Source organism: Thermobia domestica, chromosome 9 (genome assembly GCF_964235325.1).
Source record: "Thermobia domestica chromosome 9, izTheDome1.hap1.1, whole genome shotgun sequence".
In the NCBI taxonomy this organism is placed as follows: domain Eukaryota; kingdom Metazoa; phylum Arthropoda; class Insecta; order Zygentoma; family Lepismatidae; genus Thermobia; species Thermobia domestica.
In genome coordinates, this window is record NC_137462.1 from 99,763,421 (window position 1) to 99,775,963 (window position 12,543).

Below are 12,543 nucleotides of genomic sequence, written 5' to 3' on the forward strand. Positions count from 1 at the left end.
ATACCATCATATAACATTTTCGCTTTATTTTGGCCTGCAGAATAGTGCCTTGTGGTCCGTGGGTGCCATTTTTAGAACACCCGATATATATATATGAAACTTTTTATTCCGATTTTTTTTTTTATATATATTATACTAACATCCATTTCCTACAAAATGCATGAATCTTGCTACCATCATAGATGGTAGCACCTCACCCGAAACATAAGTCCCCATCTTCTCCGCCCTTCAGTCATATTTCATCATCATAGATGCTCTAAATTTCATGTCCTCAGTCTAGGTCTGGTCCCATTGCCATCTAAGAAATATCAGGAACCAAATATAAAACTGGCTCTATATTCGATACAAGTTTTAACTTCCAAAAATCTATTATGCAGTTAAAAACATTTTTTATCTTTCTCATACTTGCGATTCTTCCAGCCACAATTACATTCTTAAATTCACTATTGTCCAACTTTCCATGAAGAAGAAACTTCTTTTCTTACCCGTATTACCTATCACTGATTCTCCTGCAGGGTTACAAAATGCATTATACAGGGTGTCCAATATACAATGCAACTCGAGGTTTGGGATAGTAGAACTTTTGAACCTGAAGCGATACACAAATAACGATTATACCAAAATGAAGCTTTGTTCATGTATATATTTTTAAAGTAGGAAGCAACGATTGAAGTACACTAGGAACCACACAGTCTTGCCAGATGTAACCGAAGTTTTTTTTTTCAAAACATGTAAATTGACTCATAACTAATACATATGGATGTTCTGTCGTTAATTTTCAGTTTGTTTAGTTGGAGTAGCTTGGAAACTATGGAGCAGGGAAAAGAATTTTTCATTTCCACCGATAACTAATCGGATGAGGTCTCTGTAAGGGAAAACTAGGGAAATCGTAATTTTCATAAATTAACACTCTGAATTGGCAACCCTGCTGATGTTTCAGTGCATCAAAAGGTGTGTTAAGGATCTATCTACATTATGCAATTTCTGAAAACAACGAAAAAGAAACTTTGAAATCATTATGATAATACTTTTACTTACATGCACCCGGAAACGCTGCTATTCATTTCCATGGGGCTAGTTAAAGCAAGAGGTATACAAGAACATATTTCCGAACTATACAAGATTTGGAAACGAACATTCGCAGTGCCATTGAGAACATTAACACTTCTACTTTTCTTAAAGTTGCTGCCAACATGGTAAAACGTGTGAACCAGTGATTAATCAAAACAGGGGGCACTTCCAGCATCGCTATAGAGCTGATAACTTGTTTCGTGATACTAGCAGTGTTGCCGGGTGCATGTAAGTAAAAGTTTTATCATGATAAATTCAAAGTTTCTTTTTCGTTGTTTTCAGGAATTGCATAATGTAGACAGATCCTTAACACATATTTTGATGCACTGAAACATCAGCAGTGTTGCCAATTCAGAGTGTTAATTTGTGAAAACTACGATTTCCCTAGTTCCCCCATACGGAGACCTCATCCGATTAGTTATTGGTGGAAATGAAAAATTCTTTTTTTCTGGTCCATAGACTACAAGCTACACCAACTAAACAAACTGAAAATTAATGACAGAACATCCATATGTATGAGTTATGAGTCAATTTACATGTTTTGAAAAAAAAATACACTGATTACATCTAGCAAGACTGTGTGGTACCTAGTGTACTTCAACCGTTGCTTCCTACTTTAAAAATATATACATGAACAAAGCTTCATTTTGGTATAATCATTATTTGTGTATCACTTCAGGTTCAAAAGTTCTAGTATCCCAAACTCCGGGTTGCATTGTATATTGGACACCTTGTAGTAATACATTCGACCATATTTCTGCGTATCCTCAAAAACCTTCTCCTATGATCTTGCACGACCTATAGAAAAAGATGGGACTCTCAGACATCCGCGAACTGCTCTCCAGTTCTTAATTATTTATAACTCTTCACCTGAGTATACTTTTCTGTTTCCCATACTATTATTTTTTCTTTACCATTGTTATTTTTTATTTGCACACATTTCATTATATAAAACTTTCTTATGCATTTCTCATTATTATTATTATTATTATTATTATTATTATTATTATTATTATTATTATTATTATTATTATTATTATTATTATTATTATTATTTTATAATAATAATAGTCATTTTATATTATATAATTTCTGGTCTGTTTAAAATGATTATATAACGATTTTAACATAGTGCTGTATTTTTGCTTATGAGCAGTTCATAGCACTTAAAATAAAGTTATTATTATTATTATTATTATTATTATTATTATTATTATTATTATTATTATTATTATTATTATTATTATTATTATTACTCTTTTCATTACTTCATAATTACTTTTTATTCGTTTATATTTCGCAATTATTTTTCTATTATTATATAAATTTCTTTCTTCACTACTTATCTCTTCACCTTCCTGTTCTCTCACCAGCAATACGTTCTCCTAGCCTTATCTTATTCCATTCAAGACTTCTTATTTTCAGCTTGGCAACAATTCATGTGACTTTGTATTTCATTATAGTGTCCAATTGGATGTTTCACAGTTACTTCTTTGTTTCTCTCGCTCGCTCTTTGTTTGATGAAATATTTAGCGAAAGTACATAATTATAATGTATCTTCCTTAATGTTTTGTGATAATGGTTTTATTATTTTCCGGTAACTAATTTATATACAGAATAAGCTTTATTTAACAAATTGCTTGAGAATTTTTGTTTTCTCCTTAAATGGGATTTTTACCAAATAGTGTGTGATATATAAGAAGTACGCATCATACAGAAAAGTTTGACTAAGATCATGATATTTTAATATTTTAACACATTTCACATTTTTAAACAGCAGCTCTAAATTATTTTGATTTGTATTTTGAAAGATTGAACATTTAAATAAATCATCAGATTAACATATTTAAATAAACATAGAAAATATCTTGCTTCAACCGGTTGTTCAATAACAAACCACCGAATCTAATCTACTGCCTTTAATATATATATATACATTATCAGTATTTTTACATCCCAATACGGAACAATATCGTTTTGAAATCCAAATAAAAAATGATCAAACACATGAAAGTATAAACTAACAAAAATTTGAGAAAAAAGAACTTAACATTAACATTGGAAAGACTCACCTTGCACCCGGTGCTATTGTATCTCTGTTAAAACCTCATACTCTTCATCAATATTTCGACTCGCAATGGGGTCATGAACGTGAACATTCCGACCGCAAACAGGAAGAAATTTACTAAGACATCATGTAGATTTTGGTTCTTTAATAAGAAATTCTTCGACTATTTAAAAGGCACTAAAAATATTTTAACAGTTGAAGATTTGAACTATGTCCATTCAATTTTAAGGTGTGAAAATAGTGTTCGTAGGAATTTTTGTCTTTTTATGAGATGCTTTCACTTCTTACTAACATCTTTCATCGTATGCACTTTTGTCCTTAGAAGAATCTGATTTTGTTTGTTCATATATGTACAAATATTTTGTTTATGGTTACTAAAATGATAAAATGATAGAACTAAATAAAAGATCAATTTAGAATAAAATATAATTTTATTATTCATTTACAATACGTAAAATAGTGTTTTATTCGCTTTGTAAAAGTCTTACATCACCATCTTCTGCCAACAATGATCTACACACAGTAAACATCTGCAGTTTACACGGTGATATTTCTGTAACGGAAATACATGAATATCATTTTAATATCGATAAACAAAATCTTTGTACATATATGAAGAAACAAAACTAGATTATCCTAAGGGAAAAGTACATACGATGAAAGATGTTAGTAAGAAGTGAAAACATCTCATAAGATAAAATTTTTCACGAACATTATTTTCATACCTTAAAACTAAATGAGGGTAGTTCAAACCTTCAAAAGTTAAACTATTTTAGTGCTTTTTGAATATTCGCTGAGTTTCCTTATCACAAGACCAAAAACTATGTAATGTTTCAACTCTGTTCTTCCAATTTGCAATACTCTGTCCCAGCTCGGGCCGAAATATCAAAGAATAGTAAGAGATTTAAACAGATATACAAGCACCGGATACAAGATGAATCTTTTCTATGTTAAATATGCATCCCTGAAAATCTACAAGTAATTATGTCAACATCAACATATTTGAGCTTAAAAGAATAATAGGTTCTACAAGAACAAATTTCGACACATCACGGCTTGCAAAATATATGTACCGTTATGAAATCGAGTTCTGTGATAATCGATGGAAAAATCGATCCGAGTGTCAGTGAATAGTTATCGACATGTTAACACTAGTTTTGTCGATATTTATTGAAATAATTATATACAGTACAAGATGACTATATTTCAAAAACCCTTAAGATTAGAAATAAGTTAGAGATATGAAAAGTGCGAGGCCGTAGGCTGAGCAAATGCGGGGGTCTGGGGGTAATATTCCCAGCTATCCGAGGTTGTAGATGTCAATTAACACTTAATTACAGTGTGTTCTCTGCTTCATTACATATTATGTTTAAATGTCTCGGTGAAAAAAAAAAAAAAAAAAAAAAAAAAAACTACCACTTATGCCAATGGTAAATGTACTTGCGCCTGGATAAATTTCTAACTGTGCATATCGTACTAGTTTCAGAATGCAGAATACAATGAGGCTATTATTAAATATATCTGCTCATGGAGTCCCAAGAAAAATGACTTTAAAGTTGGTATATAATTTCCACTTTGAGACCATCTGTCTTATGATGAATAAGCGGATATGTTTAAAAATATTTTCATTGGATTCTGCGTCCTCAAACTAGTATAGAAAGTGCAATTAGAAATTTATTGAAGCGTGAGCTCTTCTATTACCGGCATGAATGGTAGTTCTTTGGTTAGACAATCAGTGTAAGTACGAAATGTTACTCAACTTTCTATTGCTTCTGTTGTAAATTGTATTAATCTTCTACGCTGAAAGCTAAAAACACTATAACATTATGCTTATTTTTATGTAATGATTCACCTTTAAAATATCGATTTTCCTTTATTTTACGTGATAAAAATATTAATAATCGTTAAACATAATCTTTAAGTGTCATATTAGTTTCAGTATTTATTATTAAATACTTCTGTATGATTTCCTTTACAGCCCGTGTATGATACAAAAACTCGATTATCTCGAACAGGCAGTCTTCCGTGCCTAAGCTCCGAAGATCTTAAATCCCTTATGAAAACAGATCCTTTAGAAGCTCTGAACAGGCCAAGATCTAACTCTGACCGCTTAGAGAAAAAGCCTACACTCGTTCGCATGAAATCAGATTCTGATCTCAACAAAATCAATAGGAGAGCCACCTTCGAAAGTGTAATTCTTGATCCAGGAGAACTATTAGTGGAGTTTGTAGGTGTTTTCAGCGGAGCTGCCTCGTCTAATATGTTTGATGAAATGGCTTCGTCATTCATGACAGAAGAGGAGAAAGAAGAGGAAATATTTCAAGGAATTGTCAAACTATTCAATAATGTAGATGATGATGAGCAACAACGACAATCTCGGAAACAAAAGAAATCTAAAGACGCAAATACTAGCCGAACAAGTCAGAGACTACCAAATGGATTTTTATTTAAGAAATCTTACAGCACGGAAGAACTAATTCAAAGGTAATATTTTTATTTATTTGTTTATTTTAAACAAGTAACAGTTATGTTTGGTTTGAACGAAAGAATAAATTATTTCCTACAAATAATATTACAACTTCTGTCAATCAACATACTAAAGCGCTTTTCATATGAGAAGATACGAGACCAGTAGCCAATGATACGAGATATTTAACACAGTGTTGCCAGATTGCATACTTATCTTTTCCTTCTAGCGTTATGGACAAATGAATTAACAGCATTATTCACAATGTCAAAAATGTTATTCCTCTGTCAAAAATTATAAGATCTCTTCTTTGATCGAATTGGAAGTGCGTGAAGACAGGTTGAGAACTCGTTTAGGTTGTTTGTTTTGTGCAGATAAAGATATAGGATTGTCGCGAATGTTTTGTCGGTTGTTTTTTAAAGTTTAAGTTCGGTTCAATAATGATGCATGCAGATGAAAGGACCAAAAGAAGCAGAATGCTATTCCGGACAGCGAAGAGAATCCAGTTCAATTTCGTGTACCACTCACCTCTATGAGATGTTGCCTTATATTATTAATCCTTTTCATCCTTTCCAAAAGAAATTTCCAACTAATACCATTACCCCTTGCATCATATATCCCATACAAACCACATATATTTATCCCTCCCATTCTATAAATGAAATTAGTCGTAATATATTTAGTGATAAAGACATTTCTTGAGTTCCCCTCACTTTCTGTTTGTTCATTTAATTTTACTCCGAAACACTTTCTTCAATTTTTTGTCACACACAACCTATTATATTGAACCTCAAACACACTTCCTGGTTCTTTTAATTTCTAAGACGGTATATTTCAACTTTATTTGATAGTTGTGAATTTATAAAAATGAACTGCGGTCTACTGACAAATTTTGATATTATTCCTTGGTCATTTCAATGATAACTGTCATTTTAGTTCACAATAATAGATTCCAAACAAGCCAGCAGGAGTAACTGGAAATGTAATTACTAAATTTAGTTTAACTTAAATAAAATTTTAAAAATTTATTTTTAATTTATTATTTTTTTTTAAATCATATAACCTGTGAGTGACTTCATGGAAACAGATAAGAAGAACCTTTATAACATTTTACCTTAGACCTCTTGATTGATACTAGTACAGAAAACTAATTACTCCTCAAATAGAGTTATTTTATTATTTATTTATTTATTTTTATTTTACTATTATTATTAGTTATTTTTGCCAATATTAAGCAAGAGTAATAAGAAAGTCTTCATCAAATTGCATCCAAATGTCGTAAAGATGTATTGATTTTACTTCATATTTTGACTCAGATTTTTGTCTTTTTTTCCTCTCTCTCTCTCTCTCTTTCTTTCTAAATCCTAACTTTCCTCTGAGACATACATTTAAAAGAAAAGAACGATAGTTTGAGTCATACAACCATTCGTAATGAACCAACCATACACAATAAAATTATGTATATATGACTTTATTAAATACGTACTTTATAAATCTCGTTATATATAGATCTCGTTATTCGTATTCCTGTGTAGAAGCGGTATGTCTTCATAATGCAACTTCACATTTCAGATACTCCCTTCAACCTTCTTCTTGAAGTCCAGGTGACGATTTCGTCGGAGAATAAGTGCAAACTTGTTACATATTTATAAAGAATTTGTGTTCTCAAATGGGTGCTTAAATAAGGAATTTGATTCAGTATAGAAATTAGGTATGAAGAACGATTATGATGTGTATACTGTAAAAATAATAATAATAATAATAATAATAAAAACGATGTTTACTAGCTCAAAGAACTTTCAATTGGCCAAATAATTCTTGGAGAATAGAATTGGTATCTGATTGGCTGTTGTGCTAAAAAAAACATTTTAATAATTGTGCATTGTGCAACTACTATTTTAAAGAGAATAAGAAGCACAGATTGTATTATTGATTTGCTCCGGCGTTGTTACTAATATGAAGTTTTCTATCTATTTAATATGTACGATATTTTTATATTTAATGGTAAATATGTAATGAGCTTATGGATGAAAGGATTTGATATTTGGTGGTATAACATATATCGTTTAATACATCTGGAGCAATTGTAATCAAACTTGATAAGTGCAGTCTGGAAAAGAGTACTGTTGGGATAAGAACTCCCTATGGGGAGAAGAAGAGAGAGACATAAAAATGATCCTCAAGCTATTACGTTACAATCGCGATGACATTTAATTCCATATTTGGGCATGAACGAGCACATCAATTATATATTATATATTATATATATATATATATATATATATATAGGGTGTCAAGAAAGATCGTTTACAACGCTTGGGAGGTGATTCCTCACACGAAAACAAGCAAAACGTTTATGTGACATTTTATTAAATTCGGCGTCGTTTCCGAGTTATAAGCTGTCGCAAATGGCGGCAAAACGACGTGTGACAACTCATTGCGGACAAAGAAAAGGTGCAACAGCAAGCGGGTCTACACAGTTTAGAGAAAGTAATGCCTGAATAACATAATGGTGTCAGAAGCAAGGCAGTAGGGACGCGGCACAAGGAATTTCTCAAAGCGGACTTCCTTATGTGGACATACTGACATGCGGAAAATGGATGCAGAAAAGGAACTCCTTGTGCCGTGTCCCTACTGCCTTGCTTCTGACACCATTATGTTATTCAGGCATTACTTTCTCTAAACTGTGTAGACCGCTTGCTGTTGCACCTTTCCTTTGTCCGCAATGAGTTGTCACACGTCGTTTTGCCGCCATTTGCGACAGCTTATAACTCGGAAATGACGCCAAATTTATGAAAATGTCACATAAACGTTATCAGTGTGCGAATCAGATAATCTATATTGGGGGGGATAAAATTAGGCCAAAGGACATAGTCTGAAGGTTCAAATTTCAAAATGAGACAATAAATGCCTTACCCCCCATATATATATATATATATATATATATATATATATATATATATATATGTGTGTGTGTGTGTGTATGTGTGTGGCATGTGTAATAAATAAGAGATTTATTAATTTAATAAATCTACCGACAATAACTATGCACATATATATTGTGTGACATACACACACCCCACTAAACCTTTCTGAACGTGTTTTAATGTTGTACTCACTCTTGTCCCCGTAGCTCTCTAAGATTTATTTAGTTAATAATTCGGCTCGAGCGATAGCCATGATCACAAGCATATGTAAATGTTTCCACTCATATTGAAAACTTCCACTTTGCATTAATACATACAGGTTGCGAAAAGAAACCTACTTCAGTCTTGTGAAAACCACTAAAATTATCAGTTAAACCGGACATTTTTTTTTAAAGAAAATCTAGATATTAGCCTATCAAATAAGAAATGGATTGTTGCTGGTCCCGATTTCTCACATCAAGGTCAAATCGAAGGCCAAATATTTAAAATCTCTCAATTCAAATTTCGAGCTTGTGCTTCTACTTCCCGCTAAAGCTGTGCTAATCACGACTTTTTTCTCCAAATATCGATTCCGTGATGGGCACGGAAAGTCAACACTTAAAAATTACTTTACTGTTAGGTTGAAGATGAGTTGATTCACTATGGGCTACGTTATTCAAATAAAGTAAAACATTACACTGAAGTTTTTCAGACAACATTAATTGCGTGGACAGCAAACTGTACAGCGAAAAGATGGAAAAATGAAGGGTTAACTTTAAAAGAACCCGCTCCAGTTGAAATGCTTATACAGACACGGACAATGACACGGAGAACCAGTCGTATTAACAAATGCTGAAACAAATCTTGAATTATTCGCTTATTCACCTAAAAATCACCTTCATTAACATGTCTGCTCACTAGGAGCGTATCCCCCAGCGTGTACGTTAACATATACTTACGAGAGAATACCTATATCTCAGATTTTGAGTACAGTTTCAAAAGTTCATTTCCGTAAACTGTAAAAGCAGTGATTACTATGCTAATTATCACAAATTAAATGCAACTTTTGAGTTGCATACACACAACCTACTAGGGAATGAAGACCATGTGCTAACAAAGAGTACACTGGAAAATGAAATAACATGTTATAACAAAAATTAAAATAAGATGATAATCGATACAAATATAGAGGATGAATATGACATATCCGAACTTCGCCAAGTATGGTAGAAGAAGCTATTTGTTTACTTCTTCTTGGCCAACCGCTAAGAACATTTATAAATCTATATGTGGCTTTGTTATACGCAATTAGTACATTCAAATTCACAAACGATGACAAACTGAAGGGTACGAAGGTACAGTTGCAAGTAACAACCGTAGTCATAATAATATAGTTCTACTAAACAACGTTGAAAATAGTGGGTAATTAGGTGGTAAGTAGAAATGACCAAAACTGAACAGTTTACATCGATCATTTCGAAATACAGCTAGAAGATTAAATTTACAAGAAATAACAAAAATCAGTAAAATTTGGAGTTATACTAAGCATAGTTTGAGGGGAAAAGCGAGCATCCCCGGTGGGGATACTTCAGCTGACTTCTTTGGAGGGAACAAAATGTGATTGAGGGGGAAAATCCCCCTCATCCTCCCCGGTAATTCGCACCCTGAACGTTATGCTTGTTTTCGTGTGAGGAATCACCTCCCAAGTGTTGTAAACGACCTTTCTTTACACCCTGTACATATATATATATATATATATAAAACTAACTAACTAACTCTATGGCCTATGGAACCCGGAGGTTCAGTGCCGCGTTCACAAAAGCTCTCCACTGACTTCTATCCTTAGCTAATTGCATCCAGTTTCTACTTTGTATTCCTATCTCTGCGAGATCCATCTTAATATATATCTTTGTTTGAATTAGTTTTATACCATAAAATACGTATGTGTAATATATGAAAAATTATTCACTAGCCTAGAGTAGACAATACTGAAATAGAATTGAAAATAGTGACGACTAGATTGCCCATACTTTCAAGTGAGTGTTCCTACAGAAAAATTTTGATTTATTTTAATTCTAAGTATGCATACTTTTAAAGAAAATACCAAGTAATCATTTTAAAACAAAAGTGAACTGATATTTTTACATTGCAATAATTAAACAGCTTTGTACTAAGAGGATATAATCGAACATTTGTAATGTACTAGTGACAGTTTGTGTATTGTATATTTTTATATATCTATCAAGATACAATGAGTTAGTAAGAAATGATCTTTTAACATTATAAATATGTAAGAAGATATGTTTTCTCCAACAAAAACCTCGCCTGGACCCCAGGAAGAAGAATACAGGAAGTGTTTGAAATATAAAGTTGGATTATGAAGAAATGGAACTTCTACACAGAAATACAAATTAGCAGTGTTTCTTTTAGGAATATTTCGGGAACTAAGATAAATTAAATTGCAATTATGTCTCTCTTGTGCAGGGCACGTCCTTTAGGAAATAGTCGCTTAGAGCAGTCCAGTCACAATTTGATTTTGTCCTTTTCCGAACAAAATTTTCTGGAAGAAAGCCTGCAAATAACGAGATCAGTACATGCCTATATTAAAAATGTGTGTTCCTTGTGTGCATATCTAACTTTAAAAAAATCTATGCTCTTATTTTCAGAAGAAAATCGACACCACTGCAATCAAGGATTGGACAAGGAGCAGGCAAATTATACCGTCAATTAAGTGCTTATTCGTTCCGTCGTCGCAGTAGTGCTAAAAGTTGTCCTCAAACTCAAGTACCAACGCCAGGTTCCAAAAGTGGAGCATCCAGTAGTAAAGGAAGTCCTAGATTAACCGTAAAACATCGCCGATGTAATTCAGCTTATGCTCCAAGAAAACTCGCTTTTGCACAAAAAGATGAGCCAACCCAACTAGAAAAAGTCCCAGAAATTAGAAGTAAACACTGGATGTTTCCTAAAGAATTGCGAAAACGTTTATCTCTAGAAGATTGTGGCATGGAACCATCATTACCTGCAACAAGAGGCGATTCTAATAGCAACAACCAACAGCAAACGAAAATCCATCAATCATTACTAGAAGACACATCATTAGCTGATTTCTTGCGGGCACTAAACGCCCTCCATTGCAAACTGGGAAGTAAAACTAGGTTGGATGAGGATGGAACCTCCACAAGTAATACTCCAGATCCACAGAATTCTCCAGAAGGTTCTGTAACTTTGCGACGCCGTGCGCATACTATGGGAACAGGAAGTGGTGCCTCTACCCCTCGGGAACCAGTGATACCTTCGGGTAGTCGCTCGTGTAGTCCACGTCGTCGTGAAATAACATTTGCTAATAAACTCCTTGATAGTCCTTCCCCTAGTAGAGTAAGAAGAAGAAATATACTTATGGCTTCTGCAACTCATTCACGGAACAACAGTGGAAGCTACAGAAGTGGTGATGAATCAGATAACTTAAGTGATGTAGTGGTAGTTAAGCTTTAAATAAAAGTGAAGAACTATTATTTTACTGTAATTTCATTTTTAGAATTCACGTACTGTCCTTTTCAGCGAACAGCTTAGAGAATTTTTTAATAAATAATAATCCAATAAAAATATTCAGAAATCAGTAGAAAAAAAAATTGATCTCTTCAAGTCAATTTCATATGTCTGTACTTAAAAAAAAATCTTGTTGATCGTTCATACGTTTCTTCACTCACTAAGCAGTCTATTATTACCTGTTTTATGTAATGTTAAGATTTCTCAATGAATTTCATTCTTACTTCTTCTTTACGTAGTATTGATCTACGTTTCATCACAACCTGTAATGTACTTCGCGTATCACCAGCTGAACTTTTGCGGGATACATCAAGCAAGTTTAAACTGTAATCAAACTTACATTGGGGCATCTGTATATAGAAATTAATGCAGTAAACAACAAAACATTTCAAAGCACTGTTAGATTTTTTTTTAAAAAAAGGTATGTTTCCGTAAGTTATATCTAATAACGCAGCATACCTTATCACAATAGCCTTATCAACTAG

General features: G+C 32.8%; 1 protein-coding gene across 1 annotated transcript in view; it reads left to right on the forward strand.

The window, feature by feature from the left end:
• Positions 1-12,292, forward strand: part of LOC145694884 (uncharacterized) — a 74,360-nt gene extending 62,068 nt beyond the window's left edge. The window contains exons 7-8 of the mRNA XM_081771599.1: positions 5,118-5,623; positions 11,179-12,292. Of these exons, the coding sequence (XP_081627725.1) occupies positions 5,118-5,623; positions 11,179-12,004 (1,332 nt within the window). The 3' untranslated portion in view covers positions 12,005-12,292. The remainder of the gene's footprint in view (positions 1-5,117; positions 5,624-11,178) is intronic.
• Positions 12,293-12,543: the final 251 nt, after the last annotated feature.